The sequence below is a fragment of the Chenopodium quinoa genome, unplaced genomic scaffold, assembly GCF_001683475.1.
Source record: "Chenopodium quinoa cultivar QQ74 unplaced genomic scaffold, ASM168347v1, whole genome shotgun sequence".
NCBI lineage: Eukaryota > Viridiplantae > Streptophyta > Magnoliopsida > Caryophyllales > Amaranthaceae > Chenopodium > Chenopodium quinoa.
Genome location: NW_018744718.1, coordinates 834368 through 860247, shown reverse-complemented (window position 1 = coordinate 860247; position 25880 = coordinate 834368). Strand labels below are relative to the sequence as shown.

At 31.7% G+C, this 25880-nt stretch overlaps 3 protein-coding genes across 3 annotated transcripts; all 3 read right to left on the bottom strand.

The window, feature by feature from the left end:
- Nucleotides 1–4546: 4546 nt before the first annotated feature.
- Nucleotides 4547–8660, bottom strand: LOC110703241 (pseudo histidine-containing phosphotransfer protein 6-like). Its single transcript, XM_021881012.1, has 5 exons — nt 8012–8660; nt 7697–7827; nt 6683–6826; nt 6413–6485; nt 4547–5473 (listed from the first exon to the last, which is right to left on the bottom strand). Exons 1-5 carry the CDS (start codon nt 8078–8080, stop codon nt 5402–5404), a joined length of 489 nt encoding a protein of 162 aa, XP_021736704.1. The 5' UTR covers nt 8081–8660; the 3' UTR covers nt 4547–5401.
- An 8198-nt stretch (nt 8661–16858) lies between these two features.
- Nucleotides 16859–19463, bottom strand: LOC110703240 (palmitoyl-monogalactosyldiacylglycerol delta-7 desaturase, chloroplastic-like). Its single transcript, XM_021881011.1, has 5 exons — nt 18906–19463; nt 18490–18630; nt 17889–18029; nt 17221–17327; nt 16859–17098 (listed from the first exon to the last, which is right to left on the bottom strand). The coding sequence occupies exons 1-5, from the start codon at nt 19461–19463 to the stop codon at nt 16891–16893; spliced, it is 1155 nt and encodes a 384-aa protein (XP_021736703.1). The 3' UTR covers nt 16859–16890.
- Nucleotides 19464–21682: 2219 nt separating this feature from the next.
- LOC110703239 (palmitoyl-monogalactosyldiacylglycerol delta-7 desaturase, chloroplastic-like) lies at nt 21683–25290 on the bottom strand. The gene is made up of 5 exons (XM_021881010.1): nt 24659–25290; nt 24299–24439; nt 22989–23129; nt 22257–22363; nt 21683–22120 (listed from the first exon to the last, which is right to left on the bottom strand). Exons 1-5 carry the CDS (start codon nt 25121–25123, stop codon nt 21907–21909), a joined length of 1068 nt encoding a protein of 355 aa, XP_021736702.1. The 5' UTR covers nt 25124–25290; the 3' UTR covers nt 21683–21906.
- Nucleotides 25291–25880: the final 590 nt, after the last annotated feature.

Genomic DNA, 25880 nt, shown 5'->3' with positions numbered 1-25880 from the left:
GAAATGGGCTAGCCAGTACGAGTGAATAGCCCAAAAAAGCCAAAGCCTGATTTAGGCCAATTTTGATCAATGGCTGTAAGCCCTATAGAAGGATGTGGTCTTGCCTTTACAAAACAATTCCAATTCTAGTACCACAAGTTTGGTCCAAATTACATGACTATTAAAAATATAAATCCGAGTTGTGGGCTTAGGCATTTAGCCAATCAAAATTTAAAATGCTAAATACCGTCATAAAGAATTATCAAACTGCCATTATTTTAAATAAAGAGGCATCCTTGTCCTTACTAAAAAAATATTTTCCATTTTCTTTCTTTTAACATAAGTCCATCCTCAAATCAAGACACCAGTACAACCCACACCACCATGTCGACCACCACAACCCACAACCACCGTGTCAACTGTTATGGGGTAATTTTGTACAATGGTTGACCGATAATGATAGTCAACGATTGACGCTACAAGACCGGGTCAAGATAGTTACGAGTGCTTCCTAGAATCAAGGAGGGACAATGGGTCAACAAGAATAATTCTTCAAGGTTGTTATTACGTATCTACACTCTAAGCAAGTCCAAGTTCATTGGAGACCAAGTAAAAGGGATAACCGCTACTCCCACTATTTGAGGAAGTGGTGGAGGAAATCATGCAACAACCACCCGAAGTATCTCACAACCACGATGCTGCTACTTTGAATCTCTATAAATAGGAAAGCCCTCTTCCCATGAAGAGAAAAATCCGGCGTATGTAATCTTCCTCTAGCCATATCATATACTGCTCTTTCACACCCGTATTTCCATCCATCTAGATCTTCCATTACCAAAATGCATAACCAAGCTACTATATTTAATCCTTTAATTAGAAGTCATTACGCACGTATAGCGTTTCCCTATATAATCCTTTAGATTCCACTACACTCATCCATGATTAATCCCATTGCATAATATACTCTATTCATCTCAAACCTTCCTGATAATCCCAAGAACTACAATATGTAGAGCAAACCCTTTGACCTATCGCTACATAGACATTCCACTATAAATACTCCCACCTCAGCTCGCTACTATATTTTAATCTCTTATGTAATCTTGCAAGGATATAATTCTACACACAAGACTACAACCAACAATCCCCCTGATCATACTACAAAGACCACGTACTAGCTGATTACTTTTACTTCTATATATGCTTTATTGTTATCAATTAATATACACATATTGTACTTGTAAATATTGCCTTTATGCCCGTACTATAGTGGATTGGTGGCCTCATTGCCACCCGCGGTTTTTACCCACCTTCATTGGGGTTTTCCGCGTCACCATATCGTGTCTCCCCTCTCTTTCTTTATTTTTCCGTCATTTACTTTCCGCATCCAATGTTCCTTGTTTTAATTTAGTTGATCCGTAGCCCGTATCCCACATCAAATCCTACTTGACGAAATTTAGCATAAACATCAACCACCACCATCTACACCGGATTGCCACCATGACCGTGAAAGTCAACGAGAAGTGGATGGTGATCAAAATAAGGCACATAGCAGCAATATTTTAGCTGCACCCAAAAGGCTGAAAGTATAATATATTCTTGGTATTTCCAAATTTTAGAAAATTAAAAAGATGGCGAGCAAGAAAATACATAACGATGAACAAAAATAACATAGGTTTTCAATGAAATTATATTATAATCATAATTTAGTGTAGGTTGGAATTTCATAATAATTAATGGTTGTTGAATAATTAACTTTCATCACTATTATTTGTTAATTGTTTTAAAACTAAAACTAAAAATACAAAACTCATATATTGATTTATTACACTCCTTAAATAAGTATTCAATCATTATCTGTCAAGTAAGTTTCGTTGCTTACTAGATTCTATTTGGGCTAATTATGCACCTAATAATATTAATAATATTTCCACATTATAAATGTGTTATTGAGTTATATTGAAGATTTAGAATACTCGATTTAGGGTTCATTCATAGTTATTTCTATGATTTTATTCATTATTTATCTATGATATGAAATTCCTCAAGATTAATAAAGTCTCTCATTAGCCTATGGATGTAGCTAATACGTTGTTCGTGAACCACATAAATCTATCCGTCTCTTGTTTATCTACATTTATTACTTGTTTCTTTCTCACAACCATTGTAACAAGGCTAAAATGGCATCCTTAACATTTCACTTTACTCACCTTAACTTTTCACTTTACTCACAAGGCTAAAATGGCATCCTTAATGATAGAGTATAAAACATATTCCTGAGCCTCAACTATCAGCTTAAACTTTTGGTTGAGTTGGTCCACTAACATGGTATCAGAGGCAGCGTGACATAAAGGTCACGGGTTCGAATCTCATCCACCCCTTCTTCAAAGTGGAATTAATTTGCGCCAAGTATGAGTGGGCCTGTGTTGCATCCACATTTCAAGCCCAAAGGGCCTTTCATGTAAGGGGGAGTGATAGAGTATAAACCATATTCCTGGGCCTCAACTATCAGCCTATGATGCACGGACACGCCTGCCAAGTGGTGTGTCCGAGTCGACACGCGTGTCGGACACGGACACGCGTGGGACACGGGGGGATACGTCTTGGACACGCGAAAATTCGTGTCCGTTTTTTTTTTTGAATTTCTTCTGTACGGACACGGGCCGTGTCTCACCCAGACACGGTCCGTTTTGTGATGGACACGCAATTACGGCTTTACAAGCCCAACTTCCTCCATTCTCTCTGACTCTCTCACATTCTCAATTCCTCCATTCACAATTCACAAACCTACTGCCTTACTCAAGCTCCCTGAGTCCCAGATCGTCAGCCACTCACCGTCGCGCCGATAACCGCCGTCGCTTCACCTGCTGCTGCTGGTCCAGACCGTCACTCAGTTCACCGTCGCTTCGTCGCCTACAACCTACTCTCACAGAGACACAGACTTCACTCGCCGCTCGTTGTTCGTCCTCAGCCACCACCCCAGTGTCGCCAGCCACCAGTCCACCAGACCACCACCATGTAAAACCCTCAACCTAGGTTTCAGGTCGTGGCTTGACTGGCTTCTGTACTTTGTTTTTTTTTTAAATTCAATTAATTCAGTAGCTAACTCGCTCAACCTAGGTTTCAGGCTGTCGTTGTTCGTCCTCAGCCACCAGTCCACCACCCAGTACCGTCCGTCGCCACTCGCCAGCCACCAGTCCACCACCAGGTAAGGGTTATCTGACTTCTGTCTTCTGTACTTTGTTTTCTGAAATTCAATTGCTGAATGCTGATGTTAATTGTGAGGTGGAGCCGTGGAGGCAGTATCACTGTAATTCGCAATTGTTAATTGTTAAATGTGATGTTAATTGTTAATTGTGATGTTAATTGTGAGATGGGTTCAGCTGTCAAATTGTATTGTGCCCTGGTTGCTGAAATTGTATTGTATTGTTGACTCGCTGACTTGCTGGTTGCTGAAATTGTATTGCTGAGTTGCTGACTTGCTGGTTGCTGAAATTGTATTGCTGACTTGCTGGTTGCTGAAATTGTATTGTTGTTTTGCTCACTTTGCTGTGTTGTCTTGCTGAAATGTGCTGTTGTGTTGCTGAAATTGTCAGGAATGTCTTCTAGTTCCTCTGCTTCATGCAATGTCAGTGGTAGTAGTAATTCATCTGAGTCAATGAAAGACCTCTACCCTTTGTGGAAGTTTGTTGTTAAGGGTGATAAAATATCGGGTGGTGGAGGAAATTATAATTGGAAATGTAACTTTTGCGGCGAAGTTAAAAATGGTTCATACACTAGAGTGAAAGCTCATTTGCTAGGTGAACAAGGGAAAGGGATTCAAACTTGTAATAAAGTGAAAATTGATGACCTTGCTAAACTAAGATCGCTTCATCGTGAATCCGAGGATTATAAAAAATCTTTGTTACCAAAAGTTCCACCTTTTTCAAATGAACCCATATCTTCTCACACATCAACTGAAGCTACATCAATGAGACTAGGTTCATTTGATAATGTAAAGAAGAGGAAATCAAAAAATACAATTTTCGATGCTTTTAATGTGAAATCTCGTGACCACTTGGATTCTGAAATTGCTAGAATGTTTTACACAGGGGGGTTGCCTTTTAATCTTGCTAGAAACCCTTACTATGTTAGTTCATATACAATGACTGCCAATTCTAATCTCTCTGGTGATGGTGAAGAATGAAACTATTAGTACTTTTGTTTATTTTATTTATGATTTGTAAAACTATTATTAAGACATGTATTTGGTTTGATGGTTTCTTGATATGTATGAGACTACGTTCGTACACTTTGTTTATTTACTTGTTTTAACAAAATTGTGTGTTTTGAGGCTAATTATTTAGTGTTTTATTGAATAGGTTGTCAAATTCTCGTTTTTTTGATATATTATATGCCTTGTTATATGCCGTACCCGTGTCCCCTATTTCAGGATTGCCGTTTTCCCGTGTCCGTATCGTGTCCGTGTCCGTGTCCGTGTCGGTATCCGTGCAACATAGCTATCAGCTTAAGCTTTTGGTTGAGTTGGTCCACTAACACTTAACAATGGTAAAAAAAAAAAAAAAAAAAAAAAAAAAAAAAAGCACCGCACATGTGTAAACAATTGTTATTCATAAAGCTAAGTGAGGGTAGAAAAAAAAATATATACCATTGTGCTTCAAGGATACCCCTTAAATTTAGGGTAAGAATCAAGTCCTTAAAGGTCGGCTAGTTTATTACATTTATTACTACGGATTACTATTGTTAAATCATGCACTTTAATACAACATGCTTAAATTTCAAACATCAATTTATGTCAAAATTATGCACAAATCATTGAACAACTTCGTGATTCAATTGCTAGTCCCATTGTCTCTTAATGTTACTTCTGTTTGGACAGTGATTTTTCGCCAAAAAAGAAAAAAAAAATCAAAACATAATGAACTTTGGGAGACAGAGAAAGTAAGTACTTAATTTCAAATGAGAAATTTGACAAAAGCTTCCTCAATAAATCATCTCAAATTTCTACAAATTTTAATTGATTTGTGAAAAATTGTCAAAAAGCACATTTACCTACTGATTGTACCAGTCATTAAATTGCTTTGCCAAAAGAAGTCAAATACACAATTCAAATGAGATTCAGAAGATCACAAAAATCAGAAGAACAATCAAAACTATAGCCGCCCAAAATTAATTAACTGCACATTCATTATTGCCTCTAAAAAAAGCAAACATTGAAACTTACAAACTACTGCTGATTTGATTTGATCCGATCCCATTACATAATTAGCAATTAAAGATCTTCATTTTAAGCTAATTAAGCATACAAAATTACTAATAATGGTATGCCACCAAACCCTACCTAATTCTGAAAACATAGGAATCAAAATTAGTAAGCAAAATTATAAGTGAGATTTTAATGCAAATTTTGTTTTTGTTTTAGCTAGTTGTTGTTGTTGTTGTTGTGTTGTATTGGGTACCTCACCCCAGCTGCTAGTACTCTTTGCTGTTCTATCTGCATCATGTTAAAAGTAATAAACTCAATTAATATCCAATTAAATAAAATTAAATGCTTCCTTAATCTATATACATATAAGAGTTTGACTATTGGATTGAGTATTCTAGGTCAGTTCAATATAATTTAATTTCACAAGTTTGCATAAGTTAAATTTACGACTGATCTAGTTAAAATATATTAATATTATTTCAATAATTCAAATGACGTGTTTAATTTGAACTGAATAGAACTAGTTGTAATTTATTTCAACCTATTACATAATAGAACGTAATAGACTTTATAGTATCCATACATTAAACTCCTCATAAATTTTAACCTACCACTAAATTAATTAGGTATACTTAATCTTTTCATAGGTTAAAATTTTTTTATTTTATTTTATTTTTTTATTTATTTATTTTTAAAAAAAAGCTTCTTCACATTGCATGCATAACATTTTGGATAAGAATTGAAGTTCTCAATTCCTAAAATAGTAATCCTTAAAATTCTATAAAAGATTATACTACATGTTAACATTTTTTTTAAAGATACAACACGTCTACTGCTTAGGTCCTGTTTGGCAAAGTTAGTGATACTGTGGATAGCTTTTAGCGGTCGAATAGAGGACGGTTGTTAAGGTATTGTTTGAAATATATAGTATATAGATCGAGATTCTAGAAGGAGGGTGAATTACTGAATTTTATAATTCAAATACAAATATTTCACCGCTTTATTCATATTAAAAGATATTCTCTAGAGAAGTAATATGTGATAAACAAGCATGAATCATCCTTAATAATAAAAAAAGTACATACACAAACTAATTTCAATAATCGGTTTTATTCGATGCAAAAAACCCTTCAATAATGAGGTTAAAACTCCAATTTCCTCGTAATTTTTTTATCGACAATAAAATTATAGAAGCAAGAGAAATAATGAAGTAGTAGTACAACATACTTGAAAGAGTTCATGCAGTTTATTCTTGAGATAGCTGTACTCGTGCTCCAATACCTCCAATGCTCTTAAACATCTAGAGATTAACACATTAATTAATATAATTAGAGTATGCATCAATCATTAATTAAATAATTAAAGTACTAAACAATTCTACTAGTATAATGACATTTTATAACTTTAATCTTTTTATTACTATGCTATTATGAAAAGGTGAAAATGAATTAAAGGCATTCGTAAAAAGGAAGAGAGAGAGAGAGAATTAGAAATTACCCAGCACGGTTATTTTGTTCGGAAGCAGCACGAAAGGCAACGCATACATTTCTAACTCTTTTAGCACCTATGCTTGAACTGCTTCCCATAAACTGATTCAAATGCATTCCTATTTTTTTGTAATCTGAAAATTCTCTATCCATTCTTTTTTTAATTTCGTATTTCATGCAAAAAAGAATAACAAAAAAATCATTAGCTAATAATGAACAATAATAGAAGGTCCAATGTAAAAAAAATAAAAAAAAAATATGTATTTCATTCAAAAAAGAAATAAAATATCATTAGCTTATAATGAACAATATCGGGTAGCTCAATTGTAAGAGAATAATTTTATTTATTTATTTTTTTTTGAAATTAGCAAATTATAAATCAATAATGCATACTATTGTTACAAGTAGACAAAACGTATGTAGTTTGTAACCCTTTATTCCGTTAATTAAGATCATGTCAAAAACAAAAAAAAAACTAAATGTTCAACGTAAGCATGTTGTCCGATTTCTGAATTATCTAGTTAATTAATGTAAACACACGATACTAATTAATTATATTATCTAATTAAAATGTTTAGCTTGTGTGCACAAATTCATCAACCTAATCACGAAATGTGGTTTATAGCTTTATTCATTCATCTCTTTTAGAAATACCCCAAATATCACTATTATTATTAAATATATATATATATAAATCAAAACATAAAATAAAATTACCTTAATTACTAATTCTAATAAACATTCATTCTTATGGAGTAGTAAATTATACATACTGATTCTTATACTGTAATATAACCCTACAAAATACAGTCAAAATACTGTATATTATGATACTATTAAAACTAGCTAGTGAAATCATTAGATTTTTCATTTCTCACAGTATAGTAGTAGACTTAAACTTAGCTTTTATTCAGTCGGTGTATGTGCATTTAATAACCAAACAATAAATGTACTACTAATTAGTAATTACACATTTCTTCAATTTAAATTAATAATATAAAGAGAAAAAAGGAGAGAAAATTACAGAAAAGTTCTGAGATTTCGGAGAAGTTTTTCAGATTCATGGAAGTAAATATTGACAACTTCAGAAACAAAATTTGGAGAGCTTTCATCTTGTAGTTGTTGCAATTGTAAGAATTGTTCATCCAACACCCCCTAAACATATAAACAAACGTAAAATTAAACATTATATTATAACGGCAATATATGTACATACGTACCAATTTTGTACGTGGTACGTAAATATGTATGACAAAAATTGATGACGGACTTAAAAGGAAAGTGTGTTGTGTGTAGATGGATGGATTAAAAAGAAACGGAGAAAGTATGTAGGGCGTACTTGGTGGAAAAGAAGGGAAAGTAAGCGATTCATATCGGCGCGCAGCTGTTCAGCGGCCAAGCCAAGCATCCACAACGGAAGACCCGTTTTGAAAGATGAATAACAAGCTAATTAAATTAAACTTGGATATATGATAAAATTACAAAAGTTAAATAATTGTGTGAATTTTTGGGGGATGGATTTGATTAAATTCTGGAGCCTTTTTAAGGTTGTATGTGTTTAAGTGTAAGTGGGTGTGGTTTTGAGAGAAGTGTGATATTATGGAATGGAATGGAAGCGGGAAGAGCGAGGAGAGTGAAGGTGTTATTTATAGGGTGGACCATGTTTTTGTGAATGAGGGATGGTCCTTAATTATTTTACATTAATTAACTTTTCATTATTCCCTTTTTTTTCATTATTGTTTGTTTGAGTGGATTATTGAGTTAACCATCCTCTTGTGTAGGTGCAACCAAGGGTAAAAGATTTTGGATTGAAATTGATGGTTTACATTAATTTTGAATAGTTTTTATACTTAAAAATAGCCTATCTTTCCATAACTATTTTTTCTAATGAAATGAAACATTTATTTTCAAATTGTAGAGGTAACGCCTGTTATCTACCAAATAGAGAAAATTTGCAGAAAGTCGCCCATACCCTTCCTGTTCATGGACAAATTTCAAATTTACCTTCATGAGAAACGGTTCTTGTTTCTCAAGGAGAGCAATTTGAAATTGCCCAATTTTAATTTCAATGTTTTGAGACTATACTATTCATATATTATGCTTTGATGACTATCTATGATAATTTTTATTTTTTTTAATATACATAACTAATGAAAGAGGAGAAAAAAGAAACCTTATATATGTGAAATCTTGTTGAACATCTCAAAGTGTGCTTTCTTAATATCCTTTTTTATATATAAAGATAATCTTTTACTTCGTGTAGTTGAGGCAAATGTATGGTGTTTGAAATTATGCATTGACAAGTAAGAAAATGAAAAAATTTCCAACTCAAAATCAAAGTAATTAACATTATAATCTACCCTTAATTAGACTATATATGCGTCCGGCAAATTTATGAAAAAGTGAAGAGTAAATCTTCAATTACTCTGCATATGTAGTGTTACAAATCATCATATTATATATTGCAAAACATGCCTAGGTAATACAGTATGTTTAACCTTTGAAATGTCTTAATGATCCTTGTAAAAAATGTTACAGAGTAATATAATAATTAAAACAAATATATGTAAAAATATTATTATATACCAAAGTCTGCTCTCTTCAACTTATTTTCAATTCAACTGTAATCAGTTTAGTTTCTAATTTTCTTCTCTCATAAAGAATTTAGTTCAGTGCAGCTCCAATTAGTTTACTTCAACTCAATTCACTAAATCAGAACATACCCCAAGTATACACAACACAAAACTCTACGATACGTAGAGTACTCCGTTCCAAACAATCAAACATGGTCCAAATACTCCAAAATGAGTAAAACAAGAAGTACTAAAATTAAAAAAAAAAAAAAAAAAAAAAAAAAAAAAAAAAAAAAAAAGGTGTAAACCAAAGGAAATGGCTATAACCTTAGGGGTGAAGGGGGTGTTGGCCGTGTTGCATAAATGTGAAAGGTAGAAAAAGGAAAGAAAGGTAAAAAGAATGAGAAGTAAGAAGCGTGAGGCAAAAAGAGCAAAGATCGAGGTAAATGTGGGGTATCAACCAAACACCATAAAACTACTTTTAATAAGTTGTAAGAGAAGTGTATTGTGTTTGTGCATAAACCACCCAGATTGTTGATTGCCTCCAAACGTTACAAGAAAAACGCCGCACTTAATACATAAATTAGACAGCACGCGAGTTTTCCAAGTGCGAGTGAATTGTAATGACAAGTAGCAACCCATTTCTGCACCAACCCCTGCACCTGCGCGCCCTATCTCCCCTCTCTTCTCAACGCCTTCTATCTTTTTCTTTATTTACTGTCTTTTCACTAATCTATTCTTCCTTTTCACTTCCTTCTTTTTATTGCTTATAGAGTTATAGCCTATAGCCCTATATCACTTCAGCACTCTCTTCGTGTTTTGATAAGTGTACCACGTACATTAATTTCTGTATCACTCTCTGGTCTCATAATATCTTACACGGTCAACTTTGTACATTTGTTAATGTACTAATTTGACTTTATTTTTATATAATTAAATATTATAATAATAAAAATTATTTTTAAAAATAATACTACCTCCGTTACAGGTTATGTGCAACGATTTGACATAAAGTAGAGAGGGAAAATGTCTAATCGTTGCACATAACTTATAACGGAGGTAGTATTATGAACTTTTATATTAGTACCTAGCTAATATATAAATAGTGAAAAAAGTCAAACATATCAAATATTTTGGAATTGAAGGAGTAATGTTTATGTAGAATCAAATATTGTGGTAATTGTAATTGTTAGAATCTTTTGAATGTATAGTTATAGTTATTGAGTATTTATTTTTTTGTAACTAAATTTATTGTTTATTAAAGATATTAATAATAAATATTAGAAATAGGTTTCTAATAAGAATGAGGGAGTAATGATTAAAGTTTTGTGTTGACAAACGTATAAGTCAAATTGGATGGGGCACATAATATTATTGGTTAAATTTTGATCAAATAATTATATTGTTATCATAAAATACGACATACCTTAGGTAAAATGTTGTTGGATTAATCAATGTATTTTTCATTTTGTATAATATTATTATACGGAATAGGCCAAGTATCAAATTTATTACTGAGGTTCCATGCATTCTTTTGAGCTTTTGGATAGAGCAGAGAAGCTCTAAAGAATATGACCTTACTCATTATGATATAATTTTAGCTATCATAAATCATTTTGGAATAAAATTTTGTGTAGTGATATTGAATTATGAAAAATAGATTGAGAGTGGATGAGTGAGTTTCACCTCAAGATAAAAATTTGAAAGAAATTATTTGTCAAAATGATTGCAATTAACCAATCAAAACAACTCATAAAGAATTTTGTTGCAATTAATTTGAAATAATTTAAAGAAATTCGTGGCAATTAAATTGGGATGAAATGTTAATGAAAATCATGCATGGACCATTGTAGGAGTCAAATATAATTGTTTAGAGTACACTAGTTTTAACAAAATATTACTACGGGCCTGTTCTCATTGACCAAACTCAGCTGAACTAAACTGAACTGATATGAACTGAATATTTTATAAGAGAAGGAAATTAGGAGCTGAGCTGAACTAAACTGAACTGAATTTCAACGTATGAGAACAGGCCCGTACCTTTGTCTCATAATAATTGCAACACTTTAATCTGCATAAGCTAATACGTGAATTTGACCATTAGTAATTGTAATTATATAATTATTTAGACGCATAAAAGATTAATCTAATGAAAATATACATAAAAACTAGCTAGTTTTAAAATATTGTACAGAATAATACAAAAAATATATATTTATTATATATGAGTATTGATAAAAAAAAATATACTTATAGTAAGTATTTGAGTCACACAAAAGTCAAATTATTGCAAAACAAAGGGAGTACAAAGCAACTGCTATACTACTTCCTCCGTTCTATTAATATTGCAATAATGGAATACTATTTATCACTATTGTTTGACCATATAATATAATTCGTCTGTTTGAATCGTCTCATAATATTCTTTCACAATATCAACTTTTTATAATTTTTATTATTATACAATTATACATATTTAACATTTAAAATGTGACTTGAAATGCGTAATTTCATCCTTATTATTCCGTAGAACATTACTCCGTAATAGAAACGAGAAAGTATAATATAGTAATTTTTTAAATCAATTCCTAGCATTAGTTTTATTGATCCCCCGAAATAGTAGGCTTCATTCGTTGATAGTCAGACTGTCATGGTTTATAAGTTGTCTACCTTTACTTGACAATTCTGTACTTATCGTTCAGGATTTTTGGAATTGACGTGTGTCTTTTTCTTCTTGTCTTTTTCTAACCAAAAAGGGTGGCAATTAACTCACTAATCTAATTAGTTAGGGTTCTTGTTGAGTAATCGTATGACCAATTAGATGATTAGAATACGAAAAAACGAATTCAAAATATTATAACAAGATAAACCTAGAATAAGTAAATAATAAACACTACAGTACATACTACTATACTAGTGGAGTACTAATTCCATATTTATTTTTGATTCATTTTTTCATGAAGAGGATTTTTTATTTATTTTTTTCCATATACTCAGTACCAAGCTATACAAGAACAAGGTATTCCATTTTTAAAAATTTATAGGACTAATTGTGCATTATTTACAAATTCTTTCCTCTAAAATCAGCATAGTTTAAATTAAACTTAGGGCCTGATCTCTTTAGCTTATTTTCGTTTTAGTTTAGTTTAGTTCAATTCAGCTCCAATAAGTTCAGTTCAGTTCAATTCTTAATTTCCTTCCCTTATAAAATATTCAGTGCAGTTCAGTTAAACAGACCCTTAAAGAATTGAATTTTAAAATTTTGACGGTGTTGTGGGGGACTTGATCGAAGTTAGTGATGGGAGCTAAATTCCAGGTGTCAATCATTAAATATGCATGTTTTGGGGTGATTGACATTACCTCAAAGGCTTAAATTAGGAAATATTGGAGAATATATTTATGCGGCTCACAACAAATGGGCATTGGACTTTTTGACAAGAACCTTATATAATTAGGACTATTTGGATATGATGCATACTATAAAATTTAATTTATTTATTTTTTTTTTTTTAATATATATATTCACTTTTATAAAAAAAAAAATTAATTGACAATATATATACTAAAGAAAAAATTTGAATTTTCTTAATACGTAATAATTATTTTTGAAATCCATAGAGAACAAACATACATAGTTAAATAGCTTAGAATCACATATAACAAAAAGGAATGAAAATAGCGGCAACAAAATAATGATAATGATGTAATGTACTCCGGATATAAGTTCAAGTACGTTGAACACTTCAAAACTCAATTTTTAGGATACAATAGAATACCGTTTTTATATTAAAACTATGAACGTTGTTACTTCTATTACTCGGTATACCTACTAACGTGGTTGAAAACTCAGAGTGCTACAAAGTTTTATCAAGTAAGGGTCATATCCAGCTCATGCTCATCAACAGTTTGAAGTTCACACTAGTTGAAATTTAATTTAATCTTAGCAGTAGTTGTATTGTCGTGTGGTAGAGTAAAATTCGATCAACTTATATATTGCAGAATAAGTTTCAAAATAAAATTAAACACCACCACCATAATTATATATAATGAATGATGTTGGATATTCAGAAAACATCAACTTGTTGATTAATAATAATAATCCTAATGTAAAACAACAATATGATACACCATCCAGTAATGATACAATGATGAAAAACAACAGTTATGTTATCTTCAGCAAGCAAATTAAAAAGGGAGCATCAGCATGTAATTAATTAAGCAATCATATGATAAAATAATTAAGTTTATGAAAGAGAGATGGATTGATAATTATTATATAGTGCAATTTCATATGATATGGCCGGTTGTCGGAGCAAATTGTTGAAGAGCATGCACAAAACCCTAGTGTAAAAAATGATGGGTGTAGGTTTATTTTGTACACAAGTTAAAAAGGAAGCATGTTCATTTGTTTACTTACTCCTAGATTGTGCTTTATTTGAAAAGCATGCTTTGTATTGACGTTACAAAAAGTCTTCATTTTTACTCCACAATTGTGTGCTTACTATTTCTACTAATTATTTTATTAATTTTATTGAACTTGATTTGGTATGATTTAGTCATTTAGTGTAATGTTTATCTCAATACATGGTTTTTAAAATCAAATAAGATTCTTTGGCCTACTAATTTGAGTTTTTTCTAATGTCACTATTGGTTAGTTACCGTGAAATAATCTCACTCAGGACGCAAATATCACAACTGTATATTTTCTCTTTCGTTTATTAGATACTTACAATATGTGGATATCGTATCACAAACAAAACCAATCTCATCCCCAAGCTTGTGTTTTCTTCATGTTTTTCATTACCATCCGATCCATTATTACTACTTGAGATCAAAGTGGTATTAACTGGGAATGAAAATTTTGAAGTCAAAATAGACAATATATAGGAATCATCTTGAGTGTTTTTCTTTCTAAATGTACATACAAATTAACTCTCATTACTATTGTTTATAATTGGTTATCAAATTGATTGTGAGGTTTTGACCTAGTGACAAAGATTGAAACATTTCTAAAGTTGTTATAGGCCAGGTTCAAATCTCTCTCCTCCATTAGTAATTTGCCCTTTTTTTTTTTTTGACTCATTTAGATAGGGGAAAAAAGGGATTGGAGAAAAATTCAAGCATGCAATAGATGAAGTCAGCTAATTATTGGGAAAATAAATGGGGAATGTTTAGTGTAAAGCAAAGCACTTTTAAGGCGTTAATATCCATGAATAAACAAGCTTAATTTTAGTTAATTACAGCATAGACTTCATAATCATTCTTTTTCAACCCCTTCTTTCCTATGTACTGTAGGCATTATTTCCACTAACTTTTGATGACTTATTATTTGGACCTTGATTTTCTAAATCTTGCAGTAAAACCCATATAGGTTTCTAATTTTATTATTATTAAATTTTTTTTTTAATAATGCACGATTATTAGTATTGTTTATGTTTTTTTTTTTTTTTTTTAAAAAAAAAAATAAAATTATATATAATTTTTTTTGTAGGTTTAATTGTTGTTTGTGAGAAATTAATTGATCAATTAGATTAGTCTAATTGCTGATTAGTGATCGTGAGGACTCATTGCTCGAGAGAGCATGATTACCTCTTCCACTTAGTAGGGTAGTAAATAATAGGAATATTACTAGCCCATCTTTATAATCCTTAAAACATGGCATAAATTTGGAAGTTTTATTTGGTAAATAGTTTGTAACTTTTACTTTATTATATTCAAGTCTCAATCTTAGTCGGTAACAACCAACAATCAATCTATGTATGTACTACAAATGTGTGCAAAATTAACCTTAAATTTAGCCTTCACTTAAACATAATATATATAGATGAAGTAGATAAATTTCATTCAATTGCTTGAAGTACTTGTTCCATCAATTTGAAATTTTGAATAGGTGAGTGATTGAGTCGGTTCAATCACATGCATTTAGGAAAGCTAGTAGCCTCATTAAGACAATGGATGGAATATGGATAACCACCAAGAGTAAGGTGGCCTTATTCAAATTTGTACTGTATTAAAAAAAAAGTTTATTATTGACGATAAAGTTTTGAAGATTAGCATTTCATATATTAATAAAGTTAAGGTACCAATTCATTGTTGTTACAGTGGTAATTAGGTCTGCATTTAATAAGAAGAACTGTGTGTTCGATCCTGCAATAATAAATGGAAGGGGATTAAAAACTAACCATCTAAAACTGAACCCCAAATACGAATTAGCCTAAAGAGTGAACCAGGTGGGAATATCCAAAAAAAAAAAGGTTAAAGGTGGAAAGGGTTGTCATATTTATTATAATCGAATAGCCTAACAATCCATTTTTCGATCCTTAATTTGTCAATTTAATGTTAAAAATGTATAGTAAAACCTTATTTTCTTCACCTTACAAAATAATACACCTTCCGTCCCTTATTTATATGTCTATTTCTCTTTATTATGTGAGTAATAATTGTTAGAAATAGGCATGTAGTAAATAAGGGACGGAGGGAGTATCCAGTAAAAAATAATTTTAGTTCAGTATAAATAAGTTCAATTTATTTAAAATAATTTCAGTTCAGTAAAAATAATTTCAATTAAGTAAAAATCAATAACTTTAATGAGGAAGTATAATAGAAAATCAGTAAAAATAATTAAAGTTTAATTAAAAAAATTTCACTTCAACAAAAGTAATTTAAGCACAATAAATATAATTTCAATTCCGCAAAAAAAAGGAGAAATATGCAGCATAAATTAAAAAGAAACGGAGGGGTATAGGGTATTGGCGTCAAATTTTGAATTTCAATCAATTCGCATATTTTAAGCTTAGGGTCTCAAATTTTGGGCTTCAAGTTTCAAACTTTGGGTTTCGAATCTCAGGTTTTGGGCTTTGGGTCTCATATTTTCAATTTGAACTCTTAGATTTTGGATACTTCATACTCGTATTAGTTTTGATTTATATGTATAACTCGTAGATTATAGACTCTTTGTTTCAAATTCTATGTTCCGTGTCTTAGATTTTTGAATTTAATTAATGGCCCGTTTATTACTCAGCTAGCCGTATCCACATTTAGTTTTGACACACTGTCACACAAAATAATTCTTGTTTTACTAAGGGTCTGTTCTCATATGTTTATTTTCAGTTTAGTTTATAAGAACATGCCCTAATTCGTAATAGATATTTAAAGATTAAATAGATATTTCATGTTGAGGAAATATCTAAGTTTCTTTGCCTCCGTTCAAATTTAAACGGGAACAAACCGTTAGATTACGTTACGGTGTGTAAGCTCCATCACAAACTAATACCAAATGTAAAACGAAATTATGTGTATTTTGCTTAGACTCACAAATTTGATTATTTGAAGATGGTACAACTAGTTAATATGATTGTGTGGGGTTTATGGATTTAGTTGTTTGGATTTATCTTCGATTTCATATACTATGTATAACGTATATATATAAATAAATAATATTTTTATAAAGATTTTTTCTTACTATAAAATCGTATAAATAAGATACATACTACATATATAGCTTACCATAAAATCAAGGAGATTATGATCAAAATTTTGTGGTCAATTTTAATCTCTCTATAACAAATTACACAAAAAATACGTGATTATGATATCAAAATTAATACATCCAATTGTCAAAATGTGTTCTTTGTTTCCCTCAAGTTTATATTCCATCATTTTCAAATGCCAAACGTTGTTTGTGCACCTCAGTAGGTAACTTCACATCCTTGGCTAAACCAATAATTTGAAGAAATTTGATGGTATACCAAGTCATATCAAATTGCCACCATTCTAAACCATGCCTAGCTGAGTATTCAAAAGCATGATGATTGTTGTGCCAACCTTCTCCAAATGAAAGTAATGCCACCCACCTGAAAATTCACATTATAGGTCAAATTTTCAATTAATGAAAGCTAGTGATAGATGATGCTCAATATAGATGTATAATAAATTCATAAACTGCAATATTGTAGTAACTAAATTAAATAATTACCAATTATTTCTTGATAAATCGCCAGTATTCCAAGCTTGAGTTCCCCACACATGACTAGCAGAATTCACGAACCATGTTATGTGATAAACCCATGCGGTCCTTACTCCCTGCACGATGGTTGAAGCCAGGAATATGTTATATATACTTTATCATTTCCCCTCACATGAAAGGCCCTTTGGGCTAGAAATGTGGATGCAATACAGGCTCATTCGTATCTGACGCGAATTAATTCCACTTTGAAGGAGGGGTGGATGAGATTCGAACCCGTGACTTTTATATCATGTTGGTTCTGATACCATGTTAAAGGACCAATTCAACTTAAAACTTAAGCTGATGGTTGAGGTACAGGAATATATTATATACTCTATCATGATGATTAGATATACTTTTGTGTCCTCATAGTCTCGTAAAATTAACATTTAACTCATTAAAGTTAATTAAATCGTTATTGAATCTAACAAAAGCCTTTTTTGTACACTCGGTGATTTATGATTTTACGTGCACCATGTCACCAACCACTTGAGGCGATTAAACCATGAAAGTCATGTGCCAAAACAACTTGTACTTACCACTAATAAGCTAAGGTCTAAGGGAGGCCACCTTTGCATTATCATTTGTGATTGAAAATTGATTGAAGAGAAGAAAAGTTGCGCATAATATGTGCTTACCATTCCCCAAACGAGGTAGGGAAATCCCCCAAATGCATAAAGTAATCCTGCCAACATTAGTGGGTGAAAAATGTATGTGCTCCTCATAAATCTGTAAAATGGCTGCTTCTCCAAATCTCCTACATTGTTCGGCTCACCACACTGCAAAATAATGAAAATTAATCTTGATATTAAATTGTAGTTTTAGTCATCTTAATAACATACAATTAAGAGAAATTCTGTTAATTGTTACACATGAAGTAAGTAGTACTAAACAACTAATTAATTAACCAATTAATGCGACAATACAAGTCATAAGTTGTAACATATATATACATTGAAAAGAACTTTAGCCTTTTTATTTTTTATTTATTATTTATTTATCTACTATCTCTGATAACGATTATTTGCAACTTTAAGGTTTTATTTATAAGATATAAAAAATTCCAAAGTTATAGATAATCATTAACGGAGGTAGTACACATCTAAAATAAAAATAGTCATAAATATACGTATATCACATGCACTTCCAAACTAATTCACTAACCACTATAACACTAGCCAATTACCCCATTATAGCTGGCCACATCACTAAAAATTTGTATAGTAGAATATATATTACCCTTTCGGTAACAATTTTGGCATCAAACATCCAATTCATGTGGCTGAACCAAAATCCTTCAAGTGGGCTATGTGGATCTTGCTCCGAATCACAAAATTGATGGTGGTACCGGTGTGTGCTCACCCAATCAATTGGATTTCCCTGAAAAAAAAAAAATATCAATAATCAAATTAAAGCAAACCATGCCAATATCACTATGTACTAGAATAAAACAACCAAGCTAGTTTTAACGTCGCAAGTTACTCTTTCCTAAATTTCATCAATCACGTACGTTATATATTGAAACTGACAAGTGAGACTTGTGAAAGTCTACCAGAGGTAATACTAAATTGATTGATCCTAGCTACACTTGTCATTTTTCAAAGACTGTGTAACAATGTGACAACTAATTTTGTTACTGTAACAACATAACGAACCTGAAGGGCTAATACTCCGAAATAAGCAAAGACGTACTCGAGCCATTTAGGTAGCTTGAAGCTCTTATGAGCCAAATTCCGGTGAAACGAAAGACAAATACCCAACAATCCCGTAGCCAAATAGAGAACCACAGCAACCCAAAATGCACCCCAATTAAACGTAAATGGTGCAAAAAGAGCTAACCCATGCATCATAACAACCGCACCTAAATTCCCAACTGATATAGAATCCCATTTTCCATCAACAAGTACATTCGTCGGACTCTTCACGACAACGTCCGACCACCAAATCCTATGGGAATACGACTCCAACCCCGGTGTCGAAATGGCCGATACCCTCGTTGTTCTTTCACTTCTTGTTGCCTCATTATTTGGTGATGACTCTCCATATTGGCAAATTGGTGTATGAGTTGTTAATGTTAAACGCTTAAAAAGGTTAGTTTTCGAAATTGTTAGGTTAAAGTTGTAACGTAGAGTTGTACTAGTTTGTGGTTTGTTGAGGTAAATGGAAGATTGGTTGATTAGTTTGGAGTTAGGGGTTGATGCAATGAGAGCCATGAAAAGGGTGTTCTTGTGAGTTTGTGGTTATGTTGGGTTTTATGAGGGTTTAAGGCCAAATAGCGCGATTTTTATTTTTATTTTATTTTTTTTATTGATTGGGAATTGAGGTTGTGGTAACGTTTTCGTGGTTGGAGTTTTTGAGAGTGAAAGCTCAAGTGGCGTGGATTGATAAGGATTATATTTTGTTTTTGACTAGAGTTTATAACCATCTCATGCTTATAGAATTCAATTTCTATGTCCCATATTAATCAATGTAATTATTACGTATCTTATTTTATTTTCATAAATGTTTTACAAAATTAGGTATACAATAATTTACTGAAATGAAAGCTATATAGGTAAAGTTTGTGATGCTATGGTTTATGGGTAATTTTTGATAGTTTAAGGGACTGTTTATATTTACCGAATTGAGCTGAACTGACTTGATTGAAGCTGATCTGAACTGAACTGAACTGAACTAAATTGAGCTGAAATAAATATTTTATGAGAGAAGGAAATTAGGAGCTGAACTGAATTGATTGGAGTTGAATTGAACTGAACTAAAATTAAGTTGAAGTGAACATGCCCTAAGAGTAATTTTGTGATAATAAAAGTAACTGATAATATGAATAACTGTTGATAGTTTAGGAGTAATAAAAGTAACTAGGTAATAAGGGTAATTTTTATGGCAATAAAATATCTTTTGTGATAATATGAGTAACTTTTGGTATACAATAACCAAATGTACATTAAATTTACTATACATCCAGTGCTTGCTATAACTTTTGCCTATTTTTTTTTACATAAATAATGGATAGACAATGAATTTGAATTAATTAAGGATTTAATTCAAAAATTCCCAATTTAATAAGGTCCCAAATTAATTCAATTTGGTGGATAGGTTATGGACTTATGGGTAGTGGATCTTTAATTTAATTGGTTGGTGGGGTGGCTAGATTCGTATAGTGGATATTCACTTGGATTTGTTTGTGTATGGATGAATATGAATTTTAGATTTGTACTTGCGTGGATGATGCATGTGTGGTGACTTGCAGTAATAAACTTAAGTTGTTCAAACACAGGTATTCATGTACGATATGAGTATATGTTTAAGTGTCTGACTTGACTCTATCCCATGCATATATGAAAAAACTTCACGATTTTGATCCAATAAAGAGTCCAGATGCTAATTAGCAACATCTTAAGAAACATAGCTAAATACCAATATTGGTAAAATCAATCGTTAAAAGCTCTTTTTTGTAGCGGAGGATCCAACACGAGTATTTAACATAAGATAAAGAGTTCGAGTAATATAATTTATGCTTAAATTTAAGGTGGAAATCAGTTGGATATAGGGAGGGTGTCTTTGCATATCACTACTTTCTTAGTTATACCTTTACTAAATCAGTAAATCTTAATATCTTATAATAATAAAATCCACACTTGTTTTTGGATATTTTGAGGCGTAGCTTTTACGTTGTTAGCAGTTCACACATTAGCAACATCTTTAATGTGGCTACATGTTTGTCATTGGAGTTTTGGAAAAGTGATATCTTTTGCTGATTTTGTGTGGTTCTTTCTTCATGTTCTCTTATCCAAAATTTTACAAGTTTAGTGTTTCCTAGTCATACACTCATACATAAACTTTCATACTATCTACAATCTCTTGCTAGAGTAACGAACGATTTTAAGCTGTTTTTATAGTATAAGTTATAAAGAACAAATTTAAGTTCTTATCCCCGCATTATATGTGACATGTTTTTATTAATTTGTTTGAAAATACGTATTGTAATGTTATGAAAACAATACTAGCTAGACGTTTGTCTTTTTCGATATAGACCCGATAAAATTGAGTTGTATTTAAAGATGGGCGCGGCTGTGCCGGCACGCAAGCGGCTCCAGCCACTGGCACGGCGGCCCACTTGTGGGCTGTGCCGTGAACACAAATATTGAAAATTGGCACGACACGATCGTCAGCCAGCCGGCATGGCCAGCCAGCATATATATATATATATATATATATATATATATATATATATATATATATATATATATATATATATATATATATATATATATATATATATTAGGCATGTGGGTCGTGCCGTGCCGTGCCAAGGCATGGCCCGCCGCCAAGCCGGCACAGCACGAGCCCCACCTCGGCACGGCCAATGACATAATCCGAATATTATAATGGAAATTTGCTATGTACTTGAGTTTATAAATCACATAAGATGTATGTACTACATAGTATATATATTAATTAGAAAGAATCGTAGCATGAACTATGTGATTTACATTATCCACCCTCTATCTGGAATTATTTGTCGTGTTTTACAATAGTGATATTGAAACTGCTATCAATGTGACAAATAAATTTGACCGAACCCGAATAGTAAACCTTTTAAGAAATTGCATCCCATCATAAGCAAGACATGTTTATGCATGGTTGTTTTAAGACTCAAGATGCTATTTCCTCACTTTTAAATGCCAAGCGTTGTTTATGAGCCTCACTAGGAAGCTTAATATCATTGGCCAAACCAACAACTTCAAGAAGCCTTATGACATACCAAGTCACATCAATTTGCCACCATTCAAAGCCATGCCTTGCCGAGTATTTAAATGCATGATGATTGTTGTGCCAACCTTCTCCGAATGTAAGCAATGCTACCCACCTAATGAAATATCATTTTTTTTTTATTTTATAAACACAATATTAATTAGTAAAAGCAAATTATATGCATTCTAAGACATAAAATGATAGAAATGCATAATAATTACGAAATCGTTAAAAGTAGTCGAATGTATTACCAATTATTTTTTGAAAGATCACCGGTATCCCAAGCTTGTTCTCCCCATATATGACTAGCAGAGTTCACAAACCATGTAATGTGATATACCCATGTAGTCCTTACTCCCTGTATTAAAATATGATTGAAACATACAATTTTAATTTAGCTATAATGATATGATTGAAACGCAAGGTATTTATCAATGTTACTTAATTTTCTAAAGATGAACCCTAATAAAATGCGATATATATGATAGCATATAACATACATATAATGATATGATTGAAACGTAAGGTATTTATAAACATACATATAATTGCGATATGATTAAAACACAAAGTATTTATTAAAACGTTACTTAATTTTATAAAGATGAACATATATATAATTGCAATATGATATAACATATATATAATGATGATATGATTGAAACACAAGATATTTATCAACGTTACTTAATTTTCTAAAGATGAAGCCTAATTAAATGTGGCGTACTCATATTAATTATGGACTAAGTCAAAATTAAACTCGAAGTCTTCAATCATTTGAAATTATGTAATTAATTACTTATCACACACCTAATGACCTAAACCATGCATATTAAGCTACGCATTTCAATCATGTGCCACATACTAAGTAAAGAAATGGCGGCTACTCCATATACATAACTTTTAAGCTAAGATTATCTGACAAGAAAAACTTTAATTTGCACAACATAATACGTAGTATATAAGTGTGAATGCTTAATTACCATTCCCCAAACAACGTAGGGAAATCCTCCAAAAGCATAGAGTAATCCTCCAAAAATTATTGGGTGCAAAATGTATGTTCTTTTCATGAATCTGTAGAATGCTTGCTTCTCTAGGTCTCCTACATTGTTTGGCTCACCACACTGCAAAATGAACAAATTATCTTGATATTAAAAATCTAAAACATACTCGTTTCACAACAAAGAGAGGTTCTGGCTTAGTAATTACTATGTATAAAACACGAAACAATTAGTCACGTATACAACTCTATGCATCGAGATGAAACTTAGCTTCATACGTCAAGAACAACTAAGGGTTTGTTTGGCATCATTTTTGGTTTTCAGTTTCTTTTTTTTTAAAACCAAAAACAGGAAACAAGAAAAAGGTGTTTCTACTTTTTTGTTGTCAGTTTTTAAAGAGGCATAGGCAAAATTTTGTCAATCAGCCGCTGGTGTAGGCCATACACCGTACTTGCAATTAATATTATATTCATTTATATGGGTTTTTTTAACAAATGAAAAATTCCCACTAGTGACGGGGCAAGTAACGGAATAACCACCACCACCATCTTCTTCTCAATCACCATCACCATCACAGTCCATCCCAACCACCACCATCTTTGCGTCCATCACCATCACAACCCCGTGATTCTCTTTGCAACGATGACCCCAACACCGCTTCGCGGTGATTACAAAAAGACACCCTAGTAGCAATTCGTGTAAATTAGGGCCATATCAACCCCTTAGGGAAAAGCCTTACCATCACAGTGGCATTTTGAACCGTCACAAGTGGTGGTATCATTGGTGTGCAGATTTACTGGCTTGGAGGAAGAAGGTGGATGGGAAATTGGAGAGTGGAGAGTGGAGGAAGAAAGAGATGAAAATACAAAAATACCCCCAATTAAATAACTAAAATGACATTCATAACCCCTGATTTACATCCCATGTAAATCGGCCTGATGAAATGAGATTTCCCCGTTTTTAAAATTATCATGATTTTAATAAGTTTTAAAAATCATCATATACTTTTAAAAAACAAAAAACCAAAAAGCAGAAATCGCAGCATTTCATTAAAAGTTTTACTACCTTTTAAGTGAATACAATTCTTAATTAATAATCATTATATAAATTTATAAATTTCTTCGTACCAATATTGGAACGTAATAACTATCAATAATCTGTTCATATTAAATAATTGACAAAATGCTGATAAATTGAAATATTGTTAGCTAAGTTTACTCTTAGTTGTTTACTAATAAAAATGTGAAATAATTATGCATTTTCAAACTAATTTTCCTATAGTAATACATTACCCTTTCAATAATTACGTTAGCATCAAACAACCAATTCATGTGGCTGAACCAAAATCCATCAAGAGGACTATGCGGGTCTTGCTCCGTATCACAAAATTGATGGTGGAATCTGTGTGTGCTCACCCAATCAATTGGACTCCCCTGAAAATAAAATCCAATAATCAAATTAAATCAAACCATATTAATTAACTTTAATAATAAGAAGACAAAAAAAATGTCACCATAATATTGTGGTCCTTTTTCTCTATTTAATTTAACTATTCATGAACCCTTTTTCTACATTATCAAGTACTTCTACTTATCAATTTGATCATACTTCACAGTCCGACAATGTGACAATTATTTTTGAGTGTAATGAACCTGGAGTGCTAAGGCCCCGCAATAAGCAAAGAAATACTCAAGCCATTTGGGTAACTTGAAACTTTTGTGAGTCAAATTCCGGTGATATGAGAGACAGATACCAAATAGCGCGGTTACCAAAGATAGAACTATAGCCACCCAAAATGCACCCCAATTAAATGTAAATGGTGCAAAAAGAGCTAACACATGAATAAATACAACTGCGCTTAATGTCCCAACTGATAAGGATTCCCATTTCCATTCCGAAAACACATTCCTTGGGTTCTTCACTACAACATTAGACCGCCATATTCTATGAGAATACAATCTCAATTCCGGTTCTAGATCCGGTTCCAAACTCGTTGATGATCTTTTCCTTACACTTCTTGCCTCATTTGAGGAAGAAAGGCTAATGGGAGACGGGTTTAGTTTGGAGTTTGAAGTTGATGACATTATAGCTATGAAATAAATGGGTGTTATTGTCATTGTGACTTAAGAGTATTGATGGAATTTATATTTATATAGGTTTTTAAGGAGTTTAGAGAGGTTATTTTTAATTCAATTATAAGGTTCGTTTGAATAGCCAAAAGATTTGATAGAGAAATGTAAGTTGTCTAACGTGGATTGATAGCTAGATTAAGGGGTAAGAAATACACGATTACATGCGTAACTTACATTACGTAACATTTCGTAAAATGTGTATGTCACTTGTCGTCTCTTTCAACCTTATATTTTCCATTCATATTGACATATTGTAATTAAAACTTGGAGACTTGGAGTAGTTTTTTAGCCTAAGTGATGAATTATATGCACGTTGTTTCTCTTAGTTTTAGGTGGTATTGTTTGTTTATGTAATAGTCCATAGTAAAAATAAATGACGGAAATAGATATTTTTAAATTAACAATAATAAAAATAAAAATAAAACCCATTAAAATGAAATCAGGAAGTAATATATTTGGATACGAAGAGCGTTTAAGAGAGGACAAATAATTATTTTTATTAACAAACCAGGTTAAAACCCTTGCGTATATAAAGCCTATTTTTAATTTGTACACTTTAAAAATAAATCGCTATTATATATGAATATAAATAAGAATTACATTTTTTTTTTGGTGAAGAGATTTACATATTTTTGTAATTTTAAATTTTTTTATTTTAATTAAAATTATGATATAGTATATGTTCAACGTTGTCTAATTTATAGTTCAATGTAGGAGGTCATTTATTAGTGTGCTATTTAAA